Source organism: Schistocerca serialis, chromosome 4 (assembly GCF_023864345.2).
Source record: "Schistocerca serialis cubense isolate TAMUIC-IGC-003099 chromosome 4, iqSchSeri2.2, whole genome shotgun sequence".
Lineage (NCBI taxonomy): Eukaryota > Metazoa > Arthropoda > Insecta > Orthoptera > Acrididae > Schistocerca > Schistocerca serialis.
Window position 1 is genome coordinate 549361028 of NC_064641.1, and position 21378 is coordinate 549382405.

General features: G+C 41.8%; 1 protein-coding gene across 4 annotated transcripts in view; it reads right to left on the reverse strand.

The window, feature by feature from the left end:
• The window catches only part of LOC126475276 (PAN2-PAN3 deadenylation complex catalytic subunit PAN2), a 320263-nt gene that overhangs the window by 84682 nt on the left and 214203 nt on the right, over window positions 1-21378 (reverse strand). For 3 of the 4 annotated variants that reach the window (XM_050103030.1, XM_050103025.1, XM_050103027.1), the window contains exons 15-16: window positions 14530-14669; window positions 1630-1653 (exon numbers count right to left, since the gene is read on the reverse strand). In XM_050103030.1, the coding sequence (XP_049958987.1) occupies window positions 1630-1653; window positions 14530-14669 (164 nt within the window). The remainder of the gene's footprint in view (window positions 1-1629; window positions 1654-14529; window positions 14670-21378) is intronic. The other variant, XM_050103026.1, reaches the window with a different exon arrangement.

A 21378-nucleotide genomic window follows, 5' to 3' on the forward strand; every position in this document is an offset into this window, starting at 1 on the left:
ATCAGGGATCCCATATCACTCCAACTGCACATGCCCCACACCATTGCAGAGCCTCCACCAGCTTGAGCAGTCCCCTGATGACATGCAGGGTCAGATGGATTCATGAGGTTGTCTCCATAGCTTACGTACATGTCACCTGTCAGAGTCGTATCCAGACATATCAGGGATCCCATATCACTCCAACTGCACATGCCCCACACCCTTACAGAGCCTCCACCAGCTTGAGCAGTCCCCTGATGACATGCAGGGTCAGATGGATTCATGAGGTTGTCTCCATAGCCATACATGTTCACCCACTCAGTACAATTTGAAATGAGACTTGTCCAACCAGGCAACATGTTTCCAGTCATCAATAGTCCAATGTCGGTGTTGATGCGCCCAGGTGGGGAGTAAAGCTTTGTGTCATCTAGTCATCAAGGATACACAAGTGGGCCTTTGGCTCCGAAAGCCCATATCGCTAACATTTAGTTGAGAGGTTCACACGCTGACACTTGTTGATGGCCCAGCATTGAAATGTGCAGCAATCTGCACAAGGGCTGCACTTCTGTCATGTTGAACAATTCTCTTCAGTCATGATTGGTCCCATTCTTGCAGGATCTTTTTCCGGCCGCAGCGATGTCAGAGATTTGATATTTTACTGGATCCCTGACATTTACAGTTCACTCGTGAAATGCTTGTATGGGAAAATCCTTCCTCGGAGATGCTTTGGCCCACTGCTCGTGTGCCAACTATAACACCATGTTCAAACTCACTTAAATCTTGATAACTTGCCAATGTAGCAGCAGTAACCAATCTAACAACTGTGCCAGATACTTGTTGTCTTACATACGCGTTGCTTACCGTTGCGCCATATTCTGCCTGTTTATGTATCTCTGTATTTGAATATGCATGCGTATACCAGTTTCTTTGGTACTTCAGTGTACGATAAAATAATAAAAATGTTAGACACTCTTTAAGATTAAATTTTTATGATTTTGCAGCACTTTCATAATGATTTCATCTTCCTAGTGTACACAAAAAAGACACTAAAATTTTTATTTATAATTTGAAACTTTGGACCAATTTGGTATTTGAATCCAAAAAGTCTAACATTGTGCACAGTGTGCTACCAATGCACCCCTCATAGATTGCCTCAATGCTTCAATTTCTCTCTTGGTTTCCTTCTTATATACCCAGGTAAACTGAGCCTCACTATTTTGCACTGAATTAGCATCTCTGGTACAGAGTGCCTTACCATGTCTCAAGCTTATTTTCAAAATTATATTTTTGTCATGTATAGAATTTACACTACAATTAAGTTTTGCAGCTTTACAACAGAGGTGGTAATCTAGCATTAAAGCAGGAGAATGACAGACTGAGGTTTTGATTGTGAGGCTCACATTTATAGCATAACTGGCAGTACTATAGACACAATAGACAGGAACTTTTGGGCTTGAATCCTGGTCCACCACATAGTTTAATTTTGTCTCAAATATAATAATCTGAGAGTGTATACTGCACACACAGCAAAATGTGTAATCACAAAAGGCAATCCTCCTTTATTAAAAAGAAAATGTGTCACCTCTTACATAGTGGTAGGATTGGAACTAAAAGATAAGATGACTGTAATTCAAATACATATTTCGATACCTGGGGAATATTCCAGTCTGCATGCTGAAAAATAAGACAGCATTAGAATCATTCACAGATACATGAACCAAATTATTTTTATGTGGGGCTGTTGTAGGTCCAAGTAGCAATTCTGTTCTATTTTAAAAAGAAAATACATATTTACTGAAACAGTAAAAGACAATGTGCTCTTGCATGTCTTTGCAAAGGTTGTGGTTATCAAGCTCTCTATAACCACATTTCAAATTGACATATTACAAGTGGCACCTTTGCCCAAGAAACACATTTTCCATCAAATCTACAAAACCAAGGCTTGGCTAACAAAGAGTTATCTGTTATACACTAAACAGTTTGTAGTACTTGAAACAAAATAACTGTTGGTTAATCATGCAAAATATTTGGGCCAAGAGCAGCAATATGAATCACTTGCTCATAAAAGGATGAGAAACTAGTCACAAGAAAAGAATCTTTTTCTATTAATACTCTCAGCTAAGAACCCTGATTAGCTCTTCTCAGGTTGTTCGTAGAATTCACATTCTCCCAATAGAAAGAAAACACAACAACAACAACAACAAAAATATAAGGGAGCATCACCTATTAAGGTTTTACAAATGACCACTAGGCGCTACTGAGTTATGAGATTATTATTGTTCCAATATTCGACATCTGCTACCATTAAGACAACAGCAGTTCAGAAATATATCAAGTAGTCTGTCTACAGTGACAACTTAGAGCAGTGTTGTGAAAAAAGGAAATTTCAATTAAAAGTCACCATTAGTTAATTTCCTAAGGTTTTCATAAAGCTCTAACTCAACAACATTGCCTTGAATCTTCTTGTAAGACTTTTGATAATCAAGAGCCTTCAGAAAATATAGCTTAGTTTGGTTTGCAAAATTTTATGAAGTTCCACCAAAATTAACCGTCGACTGAAAAATTATCAATGCCATGCCCTATACAATTAAATGGGATAGGCAAGTGATTTACTATGAGATCCTTAGGAACACTGTAAACTGCAGTGCATTTGGTTTTGCATGAAAACTTACAAATCAAAATTTGACTGCACAATCCATATACAGCATTTTAACTGGAGACAAAAGTGTGATACATCCTTATAAACCAGAAACTAACGTCTGACGAACTATCTGGGTATTCCAAGTAGAAATGAAATCGACAAAAGTGATTTGTTTGCAAACCACTTTCAAGAAAAATCATCACTTGTTTCTTTGACTACATTGGACGTGTTGAAAACTTTGCTTTAGTGAATTGAAGAAAAGTTAATGATGGACAGAACACAACATTTTTTTTTATGACAAGTCACCAATGAAATCAGAAAAAGCAACCAAAACTGTAACTAATGTTTCATCTACCATGTATCATGTCAAAAAGTTTATTATTTAACAGTGAAAAAACACCAAATTAATGTCTTCTTGTTCATTCACCAGAAGTATCAGTCAATGCCTTCTTTTTGTATATTATGTCAGATAAAAAATGTGTTCACAGGGATTTTCATCACTGACACCAGAGTGGAAAAATGTTTCCAGAAGTGTTTTGAATGTGTGCAAAAAGTGTATAAATTTAAAATGCAAACATTTTGAGAAACAATAAAAAGGTTTGTAATACATTTTTTTATTTTGTTGTTTTTGTTAAAACTTAGAGATGGCAGCCCTCACATTGCATGCAAATTCCCCGACTCTGCTCCACTCTGCAGGTAGGTGCACACTCAGAGACTTACCTGTCAGATAAACTCCTCCAAACAGCTCGACAGAATGTGTCACAGCCGTTAGTAGTTTATTTCGAGATCCAATCTTTATCCGTACGTTACAAAGAACTGAGTCTTCTCTTCATCCAACTTAACTTTCATGTAAGTCTACTGTCCAAAACATATTATCTGCATCTGTTCATCTCTCATGATATACTTTTCTTAGATAAAACAAATATGACAGAAGTGTCAGGGCATATGGATGAGCTGATCTCAAACCCAAAGTTTTAAGCACATCAAACCCTACTGAAGACAGACAGGCTGAATTCATGTTCACTGAAATAAGTGTACACAGACAAAAATGCTTAACTAATGACATCTGCAAGACACCAAAAACCAGCTCCATGACCTCCTTTCAGTTGCAATTATATTCACTACAACGTCAATACAATTATGTCATCATAATGATAGACCTGAATATAGTCTTGTTGAGATACTCCAGCCACAATAAACCTAAAAAGATAGTTTACTTGCAACAACATGAACAGTCTTCCACTAGAACCTACACACCAAACTGCACACATTCATACAGATGTGATCTCAATGAAAAAGATCAACAAGGTTATAGATACAGGTCAAACTTTGGTTCCAGGCCTCTAAACATATTATGTGATATTCATGGCCTATGCTTTGCAGCCACCAAAGCTGAAATCGCAATATATAACATGCTGAAACATTAAAATTATGAATTATTATGTTCTAACAGACTGCTCGGAAACCTCCTGGCACCAAATAGTCAGATAGCAAACAATTGATGGTGAAATTCATGAGCTTGTAAATAACCTCACTGCCCTTTCTGACATATATGCCCCTATATGCACAATCTGATTAAGAAAACCCCCTCCTGTATGGCTGACAAGTGAATTACATCAAATGATGAACAACAGGGATGGTGCTTATAGATGATTCAAGGCAAATCTGAAACCCAAATGTTACAAAGAATACAGAAAGTCCTGAAACAGGGTAAAGTGGGGGTTTGCAATGCCAAAATCAGGTTTCTTTGTATGCAAGAACACAACACCCTTAACCCTGTGGAAGAGTCTCTGTAGCTTGGGTGTTGGAAAGGCAAAATCAGAAACTGTGTGTCAGGTCTCAGCCAATGGCTGAATAAAATTTCTCTGCACCAATTTACTCCCCTGTGGCAAGGAGCTGTGGCCCACAAGAATCTGTTAAATTCATAACCAACAATAACACTTTCCACCTAAAACACATAGCAATAAATAGAATCAGAAAAGTAATAGTAAGAATTTCTTCTGAAGCAACAGGCAATGACGGTATTAGCATAACCATGATAAAAAATGTAGCCGATAGCTTAATGCTTGCCTTAACAGACATAGTAAATTCTTCTCTCGTGAATGGAATACATCCCACTTCATGGAAAAGAAGCATAGTCCGACCTATTCCTAGGATCAAAAATCTGCAATTGCCTTGTGGTTACTGACCAATTAGCACATTACCTGTTACTTCCAAAGTCCTGGAATACATTGATCTTGATTAAGATACAGAACTCTTGTGTGAATTCATCTTGTTTGATAAACATCATTTCAGCTTTCGTAAACCCTTAGCACAAACACTGCACTAATCAAGGTAACTGGTTACCTAAAATATATCATAGAAAACTGTAAGGTCACAATGTTGATTCTATTAGACTTCAGCAAAGTTTTTGATACTGTCTACTTTGACATACTGCTCAGAAAAATTTAAAAGCAAAAGTTAATAATATTATGAAAAGGATAGTTGCTACCCAACATACAATGGAGATACTGAGTTGCGGATAGGCACAACAAAAAGACTGTCACAAAATAAGCTTTTGGCCAACAAGGCCTTTGTCAAAACACACACACACACACACACACACACACACACACACACACACACACACACATGAGCACAGTCTCTGGCAGCTGAAGCCAGACTATGAGTATGAGCAGCAGCAGGAGCAGCAGCAGTAGCAGTGCATGATGGGAGAGCCAACTGGGTGTGGGGAAGGAGGAGGCTGGGGCGGGGAGGGGGAGGGATAGCAAGGTACGGTTGGTGGACGGTGATCATGCACAAATGAGGTGGGGAGCGTGTATGGCAGCTAAGTTCAGTCGGGAGGTTAGACAGAGAGCAGAGGAGAGAGGACGGGGTAGCGGAGAAGGAAAGAAGTAAAATGACTGGGTGTGCTGGTGGAATAGAGGACTGAGTAGTGATCGAATGGAAACAGGGAAGGGGCTAGATGGGTGAGGATAATGACTAACTCACGCTGAGGCCAGGAGGGTTACGGGAACATAGGATATATTGCAGAGAGAGTTCACCAAGGTTCCCACCTGGTGGGAAGACTGTGGCAATGTGTGTGCCGAGCTCGAGCTGCGTTTGTGTGTGTGTGTGTGTGTGTGTGTGTGTGTGTGTGTGTGTGTGTGTGTGTGTGTGTGTGTGAGACAGAGAGAGAGAGAGAGAGAGAGAGAGAGAGAGAGAGATCTATTGCTGACAAAGGCCTTGTTGCCCAAAAGCTGCTATCTGCAACTCAGTATCTCTGCTATATGGTGAGTAACAACTGTCCTCTTCACAATATTGTTGCGTTCCATCCTGGATTTTTCATTGTTTAACAGCAAAGTTTCCCGGATAGTGGGCTGGAGTCATTTCAAAATCAAACAATGGAAAATCCAGCATGGAATAATAATAATACACTCCTGGAAATGGAAAAAAGAACACATTGACACCGGTGTGTCAGACCCACCATACTTGCTCCGGACACTGCGAGAGGGCTGTACAAGCAATGATCACACGCACGGCACAGCGGACACACCAGGAACCGCGGTGTTGGCCGTCGAATGGCGCTAGCTGCGCAACATTTGTGCACCGCCGCCGTCAGTGTCAGCCAGTTTGCCGTGGCATACGGAGCTCCATCGCAGTCTTTAACACTGGTACCATGCCGCAACAGCGTGGACGTGAACCGTATGTGCAGTTGACGGACTTTGAGCGAGGGCGTATAGTGGGCATGCGGGAGGCCGGGTGGACGTACCGCCGAATTGCTCAACACGTGGGGCGTGAGGTCTCCACAGTACATCGATGTTGTCGCCAGTGGTCGGCGGAAGGTGCACGTGCCCGTCGACCTGGGACCGGACCGCAGCGACGCACGGATGCACGCCAAGACCGTAGGATCCTATGCAGTGCCGTAGGGGACCGCACCGCCACTTCCCAGCAAATTAGGGACACTGTTGCTCCTGGGGTATCGGCGAGGACCATTCGCAACCGTCTCCATGAAGCTGGGCTACGGTCCCGCACACCGTTAGGCCGTCTTCCGCTCACGCCCCAACATCGTGCAGCCTGCCTCCAGTGCTGTCGCGACAGGCGTGAATGGAGGGACGAATGGAGACGTGTCGTCTTCAGCGATGAGAGTCGCTTCTGCCTTGGTGCCAATGATGGTCGTATGCGTGTTTGGCGCCGTGCAGGTGAGCGCCACAATCAGGACTGCATACGACCGAGGCACACAGGGCCAACACTCGGCATCATGGTGTGTGGAGCGATCTCCTACACTGGCCGTACACCACTGGTGATCGTCGAGGGGACACTGAATAGTGCACGGTACATCCAAACCGTCATCGAACCAATCTTTCTACCATTCCTAGACCGGCAAGGGAACTTGCTGTTCCAACAGGACAATGCACGTACGCATGTATCCCGTGCCACCCAACGTGCTCTAGAAGGTGTACGTCAACTACCCTGGCCAGCAAGATCTCCGGATCTGTCCCCCATTGAGCATGTTTGGGACTGGATGAAGCGTCGTCTCACGCGGTCTGCGCGTCCAGCACGAACGCTGGTCCAACTGAGGCGCCAGGTGGAAATGGCATGGCAAGCCGTTCCACAGGACTACATCCAGCATCTCTACGATCGTCTCCATGGGAGAATAGCAGCCTGCATTGCTGCGAAAGGTGGATATACACTGTACTAGTGCCGACATTGTGCATGCTCTGTTGCCTGTGTCTATGTGCCTGTGGTTCTGTCAGTGTGATCATGTGATGTATCTGACCCCAGGAATGTGTCAATAAAGTTTCCCCTTCCTGGGACAATGAATTCACGGTGTTCTTATTTCAATTTCCAGGAGTGTAGTACAAAATTATCCTTTTCATAATATCATCGAAGCTGTTTCAAAGCTATGTGAAAAACAGACAGCAAAGTGTTGTCTGTGGGAATGAAAAATCATTTTGGAAACACATTCCTTCAGGACTACCACAAGGGTCACTGCATGGTCCTCTTTTGTTTTCCTTTTAGGACAATGACATTTCATTGGTTTTGTCTGCCTGTAAATAACGAACGACCGACAGCTCTACCTAAGTTCCAGACCTGAAAATATAAATAATGTGATTTCCGAGGTGAATTATGATCTGTCTTCAGTGGTAACATGGGCGAAAAACCTGGGGTTTAGACTAAATACAAAAAAATCTCAAGTAATCTTGGTATTCCATCAGAAATTAATAAATTCAGAAGTTTGCAAACAGTTACCTCCTGTTCAACTTGATGGCATCCTCATACAATACCAGAACGCAGTGAAGAATTTGTGCCTAACTTCGGATGAGCATTTTAAATTGGGGAGAGATTTCTGTTACAATGTGCTGGAAGATCTCCGCTTATCTCTATGCCCTTAAAAAGTTCTGGAACATATTTGCATAGGATGTGAAATGAAAAGTCAAGCAACTGCTCATTCTACTGAACCTCCACTGTTGTATGTAATTCAAAATCATAGAAACAGTGAAAACACAGGATGGTTTCAGCTAATTATGAATGCATATGCGCATTACATCAGCAAATTTTGTAGATATGACCATGTCCATGCTTCACACACCCAGTTATAATAGTTGCGGCCGGACAAGTTATAGGATTGCCAAACACTGTGTCTACTTTATCAGCTCATTAGTGCACAAGCACCCCAGTAACTTGCTTCAGAGATTAAACATTTTTCATACAGTCATAACAGAAGTACAAGGTTTCACTTATCTAGTATCCTAGCTGTATCTATTCATAAAATAAAAACATTTGGCAACTCCTTTACTGTTACTGCTACCTGTTTCTGGAGCAAGTTGTTCTGCACTCTTTGCACAATGTGATGTTTAGTTATTTTTAAGAAAAAATTGAAGATCTTCCTCTTGTCATTCCCATGCCACTTCCCCAAAATTAAAGTATATGGCCAACTTTTCCTCTGACAACCAGTGAAGTCAATGCTCCTATCTTATCCCAGTTATGCTTATTTCTATTTTCGATTCTGTAAGAGTCACACCACCTCTTTTTCCCTTATATTTTTTAACTGCATGTTATCACATTCACCTTTCCCCCTCTCTTCAATCATAATTAAAAACCTATCTTACTGTAGGCAATAATTATTGTTGTATTTAGCATGCACAAATATAAACGGTGTGTATGTACTCCTGTAACCTCTATTTTTCTAAATTTAGTACAGCATACTTACTGTAATGCATGCAATGTAAAATACTCAGAACATCTGGTTATGTCTAAAAAAAGGGGGCTGATGGTCCTAATCTTGCAAGGGGAAATAAATCAGTAAGTAAAATATTATCAGGCAATTTGAATTCAATGGACAGCATTTGTGTAATATGGAGGGTATTAATAAACAACCCACGAGATTTGTGACTTTCTTATCCATAATTTTACTATCATGAACCATGCGGACAAGTAAACAATGGCCCTTTGCAGAATTTGAATCAGCTGTGACAAGAAAAAAGTCACCGTTGTCTTTAAATGGATCGATATATCTGAAAATTCTAATGTGAACAAGAGGTATCATTTGCAGAGATTACTTTGGGCAGTAGCCTTGCTTGACTTTAATAACAGAGTAACCATCTGAACAATATTTAAATGAACACTTTAATTACGCGCAGTCCCACACAGTATACTAAAAGGCTAAAGCGACACACACAAAAAAGAGTAATATCACACTGCCACATCAAAAGGCAAGGACCACACATCACGTACAATACACAACAACACAATACAACTACTAAAAACACAGTTTCAATCTTTCACAGAAAGCTGTGTATTCTTTCCAAAAAAACGAAAGGAGTATAAGAATTTCCAGACATTAGCTGACACATGACTAGTGTTCCAGGACTTTCCATTTCCTCTAGATCTCATTTGAAAGGAGGTCCACATTTTCTTTAGGTGTCATCTGAAAGCAGTTCTCACATTTAAGGAACCCTGTACACATTAATAACTAAGTTTATCCACTACTAATAATCATTTACATAGTCTAAGTGAAACAGAATAGATTGAACAATAACAAATTATTATCAATACTTCATAAACAGCATATTCATTTAAAATTTCAAGCTGAAATTATGGGAAAGACCAACTGTATCTAAGCGTTCAATATTGTGAGGAATTTAGGGTTCCAAATATGTCATATCCGTAATACGAATGCCTTAAAAAATCACATGCAAATGACTTACAATGTTGTTCAGAGGGAAGGCAGTTTTCCACAGCAGTCATTGGGGGTAAGTATGGGCAAGTACAAAAGCCAGTTCAAGCACACACCAACTTTTTCTTTTTGGTGATTACGATGATGGTGATGATGATGATGATGAATGACAACAACATGCAACTTTGACTATAATCCTGTAAAAACTCATATTAAAAAAGACTGATATGTTTGGCTGTGCATCTATTCACAGACCAACTACTGAGTGGGAGGAATTTAATCACCAAACACCAGAGAGGTCTACTGCTGCCATTACATGTAAGCAGCTGACGACACCTCAAGTGGTGCAGATAGCTCTGGCATAGTGTAAACTGGATGGATCAAGTGGTGCAGATAGCTCTGGCATAGTGTAATCTGGATGGATCAAGAAAGAGCCAATATCTGATTGCATTGTTCTTTGTGAAATAGTTATCTTTGGAACAGGAAAACTTTAGCTGCTATTCAGTGATGCTGTATTTGCCTCGCAGAGATGTTCATCTATTAAGCCATACAAAAAACACATGTTAAAATCAGTCTTTGATGTAATAAATCTTAAAATTTTTTGGAAATACAAATATCATTGTAATTTCCACATTTATGGTTTTCATGTTGACTTTGACTTTATGATGAGCCTCATAAAGCTACAGCAAGAAAAAGTAACACAGAAACAACTTAATCTATGACTTAAAGAAGAAAAGCAAATGTAATTGCTTTGAATAAATCAAACTTTGGAGATAATGATCATTCTTAGAGAGCTGTGGGAAAGATTATTTTGGCGCTCCCCCACAGAACGTATCTCTGCCTACGTAGATCAACACCTTCAACCCATTACATGCAGTCTCCCATCCTTCATCAAAGACACCAACCACTTCCTTGAACGCCTGGAATCCTTACCCAATCTGTTACCCCCGGAAACCATCCTTGTAACCATTGATGCCACTTCCTTATACACAAATATTCCGCACGTCCAGGGCCTCGCTGCGATGGAGCATTTCCTTTCACGCCGATCACCTACCACCCTACCTAAAACCTCTTTCCTCATTACCTTAGCCAGCTTCATCCTGACCCACAACTTCTTCACTTTTGAAGGCCAGACATACCAACAATTAAAGGGAACAGCCATGGGTACCAGGATGGCCCCCTCGTACGCCAACCTATTCATGGGTCGCTTAGAGGAAGCCTTCTTGGTTACCCAGGCCGGCCAACCCAAAGTTTGGCACAGATTTATTGATGACATCTTCATGATCTGGACTCACAGTGAAGAAGAACTCCAGAATTTCCTCTCCAACCTCAACTCCTTTGGTTCCATCAGATTCACCTGGTCCTACTCCAAATCACATGCCACTTTCCTTGACGTTGACCTCCACCTGTCCAATGGCCAACTTCACACGTCCGTCCACATCAAACCCACCAACAAGCAACAGTACCTCCATTATGACAGCTGCCACCCATTCCACATCAAACGGTCCCTTCCCTACAGCCTAGGTCTTCATGGCAAACGAATCTGCTCCAGTCCGGAATCCCTGAACCATTACACCAACAACCTGACAACAGCTTTCGCATCCCACAACTACCCTCCCGACCTGGTACAGAAGCAAATAACCAGAGCCACTTCCTCATCCTCTCAAACCCAGAACCTCCCACAGAAGAACCACAAAAGTGCCCCACTTGTGACAGGATACTTTCCGGGACTGGATCAGATTCTGAATGTGGCTCTCCAGCAGGGATATGACTTCCTCAAATCCTGCCCTGAAATGAGATCCATCCTTCATGAAATCCTCCCCACTCCACCAAGAGTGTCTTTCCGCCGTCCACCTAACCTTCGTAACCTCTTAGTTCATCCCTATGAAATCCCCAAACCACCTTCCCTACCCTCTGGCTCCTACCCTTGTAACCGCCCCCGGTGTAAAACCTGTCCCATGCACCCTCCCACCACCACCTACTCCAGTCCTGTAACCCGGAAGGTGTACACGATCAAAGGCAGAGCCACGTGTGAAAGCACCCACGTGATCTACCAACTGACCTGCCTACACTGTGACGCATTCTATGTGGGAATGACCAGCAACAAACTGTCCATTTGCATGAATGGACACAGGCAGACAGTGTTTGTTGGTAATGAGGATCACCCTGTGGCTAAACATGCCTTGGTGCACGGCCAGCACATCTTGGCACAGTGTTACACCGTCCGGGTTATCTGGATACTTCCCACTAACACCAACGTATCCGAACTCCGGAGATGGGAACTTGCTCTTCAGTATATCCTCTCTTCCCATTATCCACCAGGCCTCAATCTCCGCTAATTTCAAGTTGCCGCCACTCATACCTCATCTGCATCATTCAACAACATCTTTGCCTCTGCACTTCTGCCTCGACTGACATCTCTGCCCAAACTCTTTGTCTTTAAATATGTCTGCTTGTGTCTGTATATGTGTGGATGGATATGTGTGTGTGTGTGCGCGAGTGTATACCCGTCCTTTTTTCCCCCTAAGGTAAGTCTTTCCGCTCCCGGGATTGGAATGACTCCTCGCCCTCTCCCTTAAAACCCACTTCCTTTCGTCTTTCCCTCTCCTTCCCTCTTTCCTGATGAGGCAACAGTTTGTTGCGAAAGCTTGAATTTTGTGTGTATGTTTGTGTTTGTTTGTGTGTCTATCGACCTGCCAGTGCTTTCGTTCGGTAAGTCACCTCAACATGATGAGACTTACCAAACAAAAGCGCTGGCGGGTCGATAGACACACAAACAAACACAAACACACACACACAAAATTCAAGCTTTTGCAACAAATGGTTGCTTCATCAGGAAAGAGGGAAGGAGAGGGAAAGACGAAAGGATGTGAGTTTTAAGGGAGAGGGAAAGGAGTCATTCCAATCCCGGGAGCGGAAAGACTTACCTTAGGGGGAAGAAAGGACAGGTATACACTCGTGCACACGCACACGTCCAACCGCACATACACAGACACAAGCAGACATTTGTAAAGGCAAAGAGTTTGGGCAGAGATGTCAGTCGAGGCGGAAGTAAAGAGGCAAAGATGTTGTTGAAAGACAGGTGAGGTATGAGCGGCGGCAACTTGAAATTAGCGGAGGTTGAGGCCTGGCGGATAACGAGAAGAGAGGATATACTGAAGGGCAAGTTCCCATCTCCAGAGTTCTGACAGGTTGGTGATAGTGGCAAGTATCCAGATAACCCGGACGGTGTAACACTGTGCCAAGATGTGCTGGCCGTGCACCAAGGCATGTTTAGCCACAGGGTGATCCTCATTACCAACAAACACTGTCTGCCTGTGTCCATTCATGCAAATGGACAGTTTGTTGCTGGTCATTCCCACATAGAAAGCTTCACAGTGTAGGCAGGTCAGTTGGTAAATCACATGGGTGCTTTCACACGTGGCTCTGCCTTTGATCGTGTACACCTTCCGGGTTACAGGACTGGAGTAGGTGGTGGTGGGAGGGTGCATGGGACAGGCTTTACACCGGGGGCAGTTACAAGGGTAGGAGCCAGAGGGTAGCGAAGGTGGTTTGGGGATTTCATAGGGATGAACTAAGAGGTTACGAAGGTTAGGTGGACGGCGGAAAGACACTCTTGGTGGAGTGGGGAGGATTTCATGAAAGATGGATCGCATTTCAGGGCAGGATTTGAAGAAGTCGTATCCCTGCTGGAGAACCACATTCAGAGTCTGATCCAGTCCCAGAAAGTATCCTGTCACACGTGGGGCACTTTCGTGGTTCTTCTGTGGGAGGTTCTGGGTTTGAGGGGATGAGGAAGTGTATCTCTGCCTACGTAGATCAACCCCTACAACCCATTACATGCAGTCTCCCATCCTTCATCAAAGACACCAACCACTTTCTCGAACGCCTGGAATCCTTACCCAGTCTGTTACCCCCGGAAACCATCCTTGTAACCATTGATGCCATTTCCTTATACACAAATATTCCGCACGTCCAGGGCCTCGCTGCGATGGAGCACTTCCTTTCACGCCAATCTCCTGCCACCCTACCTAAAACCTCTTTCCTCATTACCTTAGCCAGCTTCATTCTGACCCACAACTTCTTCACTTTTGAAGGCCAGACATACCAACAATTAAAGGGAACAGCCATGGGTACCAGGATGGCCCCCTCGTACGACAACCTATTCATGGGTCGTTTAGAGGAAGCCTTCTTGGTGAAAGTAGAGTTCAAAAATATGCCTTTTACATGATGACTGTGATTTAATTAATGATAGTCAAGAACCACGAAAACATGTTGTATGGAGTACATGACATAACCCACTTCCTTCCCTATGCCCAACCTCCTGTCCTATTGCATTAGCAAACCAGTAAACACACTGTTCATTATGCTGTCACAAACTATTAATAGGGCACTATATACAACGTCAACATTCACCACCATCTCTCAGAGACATTTGGAATTATCTGAGAAACTTCTGTATTTGATTTTTATGGTGTTCACAGTAAACCAGTTCTTACCACCCTCCATCATCCCATGTGTTGTTGCATTTTTAATATCATAATTAAGTCAATTCTTTGTGAAAAAATATTGTCTTTATCGCTGTTACAGATGGAGGAGGAGGAGGAGGAGGAGGAGGAGGAGGAGGAAGAAGAAGAAGAAGAAGAAGAAGAAGAAGCTGATGAAGAGTAGTAATGATATTAGTAGAAGTAATAGCACCACTAAAGATACAGAGCAGTCACAATAATAGAAGCACAGTGAATGCACACACCTGAGTGGTAGGAGATGCAAAACCCTGTATGTCGATATCTCCATCTTTGCGTAACTTTGCTGTCAGATGTGCAGGTAACCATGGTCGGACTGCCGCAAGAGGTGTGGTTGTATCCTTTGTAGTCACGGGGGGTGATGACACTATAACAAAGATGATTTTTCTTCAGAAACTAGACAAAAAAAGTGAAGTTAGCATTGGTGCAGCAGAAAAAAAATTTTAAATTAGAATTTCCCGATATAACTGTGATGTTGACAAATGCCTGACAAAACAAGTGTGAAACCGAATGGGCAGAAGCAGCCACACAACAGGTACTTATTTTATTTTCCTAGTGTAGGATCTCTCTTCAGCACATTTCAGTCATTATGTTTAACGTGCATCAAAACAAGAAGCTGCCAGATAAGCTACGCCAATAGAATCACCTTTATGAGGCCCATTCAAAAAATTCCAGAACATTGGTAATTTCGCGCTAATGGTGTGTTGGAACGAAGAGCGGTTGTCATCCCTGCACACAACTGTGTTTAATGTGTAGCTGCCAGTAGATTCATTGTTGTATTTCTGTTAGTTATTATTCAGTGCTGTATTGAGTACAATGTTGAGTCACAGAGTTTGTGAACTCAGATGGCATAGTTAGAGGAGCACTGTGTCTGAATTGCATTTTGGGTGGAACTCAAGAAAATCTTTGCAGAGACACACCAAATGATGCAGAAAGCCTATGGTGATGAGTGCTTAAGCTGTACACAGTCTAAAAATGGCCAGACAGAAGTTAAAGATGACACTCTTCCAGGACACCCTTCTACATCTACCAACAACACTCGTGTCAGGAATGCCAGCAAAATTGTGCGTGCCAACTGAAGACTGACTGATCATACAATGTAGGCATTCATGGCCAGTATTGTCTTCACTTAAAACTTCTGGACTGATAAGCCGTGGTTGATGTATAAAACTCTTTCCTAAGGTTTCATCTCTGATTGCGGGAGACGTCTTCTGAGGTACAGCAGCGAACTGCGAAGAGAACTCGAGGAAGCGCTGATTATATAGCACCACTGTCCATCACGTGGTGTCGGCTATGAGACTGTCTCTGGTAACGCCAACATTCATGATTGAAAGTAATTGATCATCATGCTTGTGGTGCAACGCTGACAGCCAAATTTTATCCAGTTTAAGAGCTTCATCTTTCCTGTTAACATCGTTACGGTGTTTATCAATTTCGATAGCCTCTCTATACATGTGTGCATAATAATGCGAGGTTTTAGATATGACGCTTGTCTCGCTGAATTTTATTTAATGACCACCTTCCTGGTAAACATGTTCCGCTACAGCTGATTTATCTTTGTGACCTAGGTGGCAATTCCTCTAATGTCCAACATGATGGGTGTTCATATTTCTCTTTGTGGTACAGATATAAACCTGTCCAAAATGTACCCACAGAGGATATTGTAGCAAATATTGAGGCAGGTATCCATCAGCTTCCACAGCAGACTGCTGACATAATTAGGATGGAAATGGCTACGATATTATGTACTCGTAAGCCACCTAACAGTAATTTGTTGCAGGCACGAAGGAAGGCACTGAGGGATATAAATGCAGATAAAACATTTTGTTCTTAATGCAGATAAGGGTAATGCCACCGTCATATTGAACAGTGAGGACTATCATAGAAAGATCAATGATATTTTGGTTCCCTCCAATTACAAAAAACTCCAGAAGGATCAGACAATGAAGATTTTAAGAATGACCAATCGACTAGTGAAAGCATCTTCATTTGATCAGACGATAAAAAGCTGCTTTGTAAAACAGAAGCATACCCACCTAGACTTTATGGATTACCCAAAGGGCATAAGCCTGAGGCTCTGTTAAGGCCAATAGTCAGCACTATAGGCGGACCAACATACGAGTTAGCTAAACACCTTGCCTCATTGCTGCAACCTTATGTTGGTAGGACGGACAGTCATATTAAAGATTCAGCTCATTTCATTGACAAGTTAAAGGAAATGAGCATGGGCCCGGATGATATCCTCGTCAGTTTTGATATTGTGTCGTTATTTACCATGATTCTGGTAAACAAATCTATCTTATGCATAGCAGATATTTTTCCTACCGATATTGTGGCATTATTCCGACACTGCCTTACCACAACCTACTTTCAATACAATAGTAACTTTTATGAACAGATTCACGGGGTAGCTATGGGCAGTCCTCTTAGTCCTGCTTGGTTAACTTGTTTATGGAGACTTTTGAACAACGGGTATTGCAGACTGCCAGTAAGAGACCAGCCAGATGGTATCGCTATGTCAATGACACATTCGTAGTATGGACACACGGAACAGAGGAGTTGGATGCCTTCCTGACACTTTTAAACAGCATTAATCCGAAAATCCAATTTACTATGGAGACAGAGAGTAATGGGCAACTGAATTTCCTGGATGTGTCTGTGATTAAATGACGGGACGGAACATTGGGCCATAGGGTGTAGAGGAAGACCACAAATAGTGATCATTATGAGTATAAAGATTCAAACCACCACCCTAGACAAAAAAGAGGTGTAATGAAAACCTTGGTAGACAGGGCATACAAAATTTGTGAACCTGTTTATTTAAAAGATGAGATTGAATATCTATGGTCAACTTTCATGAAGAATGGCTATTCTAGCGAGGATATAGATCAAGCACTGCACTCTAGGCAGAGAATCAGGAGCAACAACAAACAACAGTCACCCAAGAGCAAGGTTTTTGTTCCGTTCATAGTAAGGTCACAGATCACATTGGGAAAGTTTTAAGCAAGTATCGGGTGGAAACTATTTTCAGACCCACCAGGAAAATAAAAGAATATTTAAGATCGTCAAAAGTTGCATGTCACCCTTTGGCTACACTGGGAGTATATAAAATTCCTTGTAGTTGTGGACAGGTTTATATCAGTACCACAATGAGAAGTGTGAACATCCGTCTTGATGAACATAAGAAGAACTGCCACCTGGGTCACATGGATAAATCGGCCATAACGGAACATGCTTACCAGGAAGGTGATCATGAAATAAAATTCAGCGAGACAAGCGTCATATCTAAAACCTCGCATTATTATGCACGCATGTGTAGAGAGGCTACCGAGACATAAACACGGTAATAATTTTAACAGGGAAGACGAAGGTATTAAACTGGGAAAAATTTGGATATCAGCGTTGCACCACAAGTGTGATGATCGATTACTTTCAATCGAGAATGTTGACATTACCAGAGACAGTACATAGCCGATGCCATGTGATGGTCAGTGGCATCCTCTGCACTGCCTATATAATCAGCGCTTCCTCGAGTTCTCTTCGCAGTTCGCTGCTGTACCTCAGAAGATGTCTCCTGCAGTCAGAGACGAAACGTCAGGGGAGAGTTTTATCATCGATCACAGCCTATCAGCCTGTAGGTTTTAAGTGAAGACTGACTGACTGAGAGATTGCAGAAGAATGTAACATTTCAGTCCAACCACGTCATGAAATCCTGACACAGCATCCTGGAATGCATCGTGTTGCCACCAAGTTCATCCCACAGCTCAGGAGTCAAGATCAGAAAGACCTTTGTCTCACAATCTGTGAAGAGCTTTCGGATCGTGCAAATGAGAATTAGGTATTTGTTAAGAGAATGATGCTGAGACCAAGGTTCAATATTTACAATGGGTCACGAAAGATTCCCCAAAACCAAAAGAAGCTCGACAGGCAGGTCAAATGCGTGCGAGAAAATGTAAGAAGAAAACAGCCTGAAATGTGGTGAGACAATTCATGGCTCTTGCATCACAATAACGCACCAGCACATTCATCCCTGTTGGCGCGTGACTACTACATAAAAGATGAAATCACTGCGCTGCCTCATCCTCCCCACTCTCCAGACTTGGCCTCTACAGGCATTATTATTATTATTATTATTATTATTATTATTATTATTACTGCTTCCAAAGTTGAAACCCCCGTTGAAAGAAAATTCACAGATGTCTCTTTGCGTGCTCCAGCAGGAGATGCATCAAGACTGCTTCTGGAAATGGAAACGACACTGGGAGCAGTGTATCAATTGTGGAGGAGAGTATTTTGAAGGAGACCATGCACAATAAGTAAAAGGCAAGCACAGAAAAATTTTGTGGTCAAAGTTACGCAATTTTTTGAACAGACCTCATATGAAGCATTCAATTAATGTGCATTTGTTAGGACTTTATGTACAAGGCTGAATATCAAATTCACACTTACTAGTATAATTCAGTTTTCTTAGGGACATATGTGTGAATTGTATTCATGTACATTAATACTTTATATGTGTTTGGTGAACACACTAGTTGTGAATTGGATTTGCCTCAAGTGGAAATGTATTGGGCACAAGGGAGACGATGATGATGATGATGATGATGATGATGATGATGATGATGAAGGCATTTAAGCACCTTCAACTGTGATCCGAAAGTTGGTTTTAAAATTGCTTGGATATCTGACTGCAATATGGGGTAAACAGGATTGTTCTATTTGGCACGACTCGTGGAGGTCCACAAAGCAGAATTCAAGAAATTTTAATGATACAAGGCACTATCTATGATTAGTGCATATCGTATGGTTATCCATTTCTGGAAAAGTACTCAAAATTCAGCCTGCAGCTGTAGCTAGTTTGTGTAAGAACAATAAAGGAGAATTTCACCACGGTGGTCTGTTCCCAAGTGTGTCCAGTATCTCATCCATTATAACTTGACACCCTTTGTGGAAGCTGCTTGGAGCACAAGAAAATGAATCTCACCACACATGCAGACAGAGTATACCTCTGCGTATCTATAAAAGCAGAAATTATACAGGGAACTAACAAATGCTTAGCTTAATCAAACAAACTGAAATAATCTGTTGCCAGAACATGTTCAATAATGATATTTGTTGCTTTACATTACTAATCAATTGAATGAGGTCTAGTTTTAAGCAATGGCTTCTGCAATGTTTGAAAACATAGCTGAGTGCTCAGCTTGGCTGACTACCATGTAGAGGATCCTGGTTCGATTCCCGGTACTACCAGGGGTTTCTCATTATGCTGAATGAGGAGCTACTTGATGAAGCAGTATTGGCTCCAGATCACAAAAGCTGACAATGGCCAGAAGAGCAGTTTGCTGACCTCTTACCCCTCCATACCTCATTCAATGACACCACTGGTGGTGGGTGGCATGGCAGTTAGTCAGTACTGACACGCCTGCCAGTGTCTGTGGCTGGAGTTTACAATTACTACAATGGTCCCTCACACAGTGTTGCTTGCTAGCTATCATTGACAAGTACTTGAGGTCAGTCAGTATCAGCCTCAAAGTCATCTGAACTGGAGATGATGATTTACAGTCTGCGATCATGCATCCACGGAAAGTTATTAACTTGATGCTAAGAATGGATTGAACAATAAATGTTCATGTCCATGTACAAATCTACTTTACAAGTACATATATTCCCGATGGAGACTCCAGTATCACTAATATATTAAATAATTTATTGAAAATACAGAAAACTATAAAGATGTAAAATGGATCACATGAATTTATTTCTATCACTCTAAATTAATTTGAGTTTCACTTCTTATCGGTCTGAAGACATTACAGTCAGTACATTGTAATGTTAATGTTTGTCACAACAAATACATAATATTGCTTTACTTTCAAAAAAAGTGTCTTCCATTGTTATAATTTAGGCAACTATGATATTTAATACCCAAAGACACTAATTTCAGTACCCCACCTAAAACAAGTCTCTCATCCAATACTATGTAAGAACTTTTTTGCCTCCTTTAAATCTCTAGGTAGCATATTCCGATTGTAGCTGAGACAAATGAAATTTTGTGTTATTTTTCATTCTTCACCTGGGGTAAAAAATCATTAAATATTCTTCCCCACAGTCTTGGCCTCTTAAGTGCCAAATGTAAATGTAATTGACAAGGAGCTGTTTTAAAACTTTTATAAGATGGAGACTTCAGAAATTATCTACAACCAGAGAATAACCATTACTGCAGATGACATTTATTGCTCACAATAACAAATAGTACAATAATGAATAACTTGTAGGTACTTAATACATAGTACACTTTACCTAAAGATAAGACACTCTATTGGTCTTTAGTACAATAAAATAAACAACTAGTATCACATATACAATTATTGTCCCACTGTTCATTCCAAGTAATTTGCATCCAGTGACTGCACACACTCCAATGCTCACACTGCTGCAGCTAGCAGTATACTGTCTGCTGGAGAGCACCGTCTTCCGGCATTGGTCATTCATGACATTGCCAATGGATAAGTGTGGCGTGACCTGAGGTCACTACACCACACCCCTGTAAGTAAATGAAGAGAATTTTTTTTTTTTACAAACTTGAGTAATATGATGATGTCTGCTAGATTGAAACGAAACTGCACTTTTTGTTCGTAACGAGTTTCCATTGTGGCTGGATGATGGTTGGTCAGTTGGTGTTGGGGGGTGACTGCTACACCTAGGTGGGTGACAGCTAGTTGATTTCCAGGTGGGTGGTGCTGCTCTGGATGATGATGTGGTGCTGGCAGCTGTGGCATGGTGAGTGTTTTGTGTCCAGTGGTGGCCTGTATTTTGCTGCCGTCTTCTGAACTTAGGACAGCCCAACACCCATTGGTCAGTGGGCACTACTGTATCTACCCCTTTAATAGGGAGAGTGAGTGTCCTATTGTTTTGTCCCATAATTGTGTATAGGCCTTCGTGCAGAAGCTCCAGTGATCTGTGTAGTGGGCTGCATTGGAGGAAAATTTGCTTCATTCTGGCAGCTCTCTGATAACAAAAGTAGCCTGTTTTCCATTCCATGTAGTTCCACTCAGTCACAGAGCCTTCACTTACCT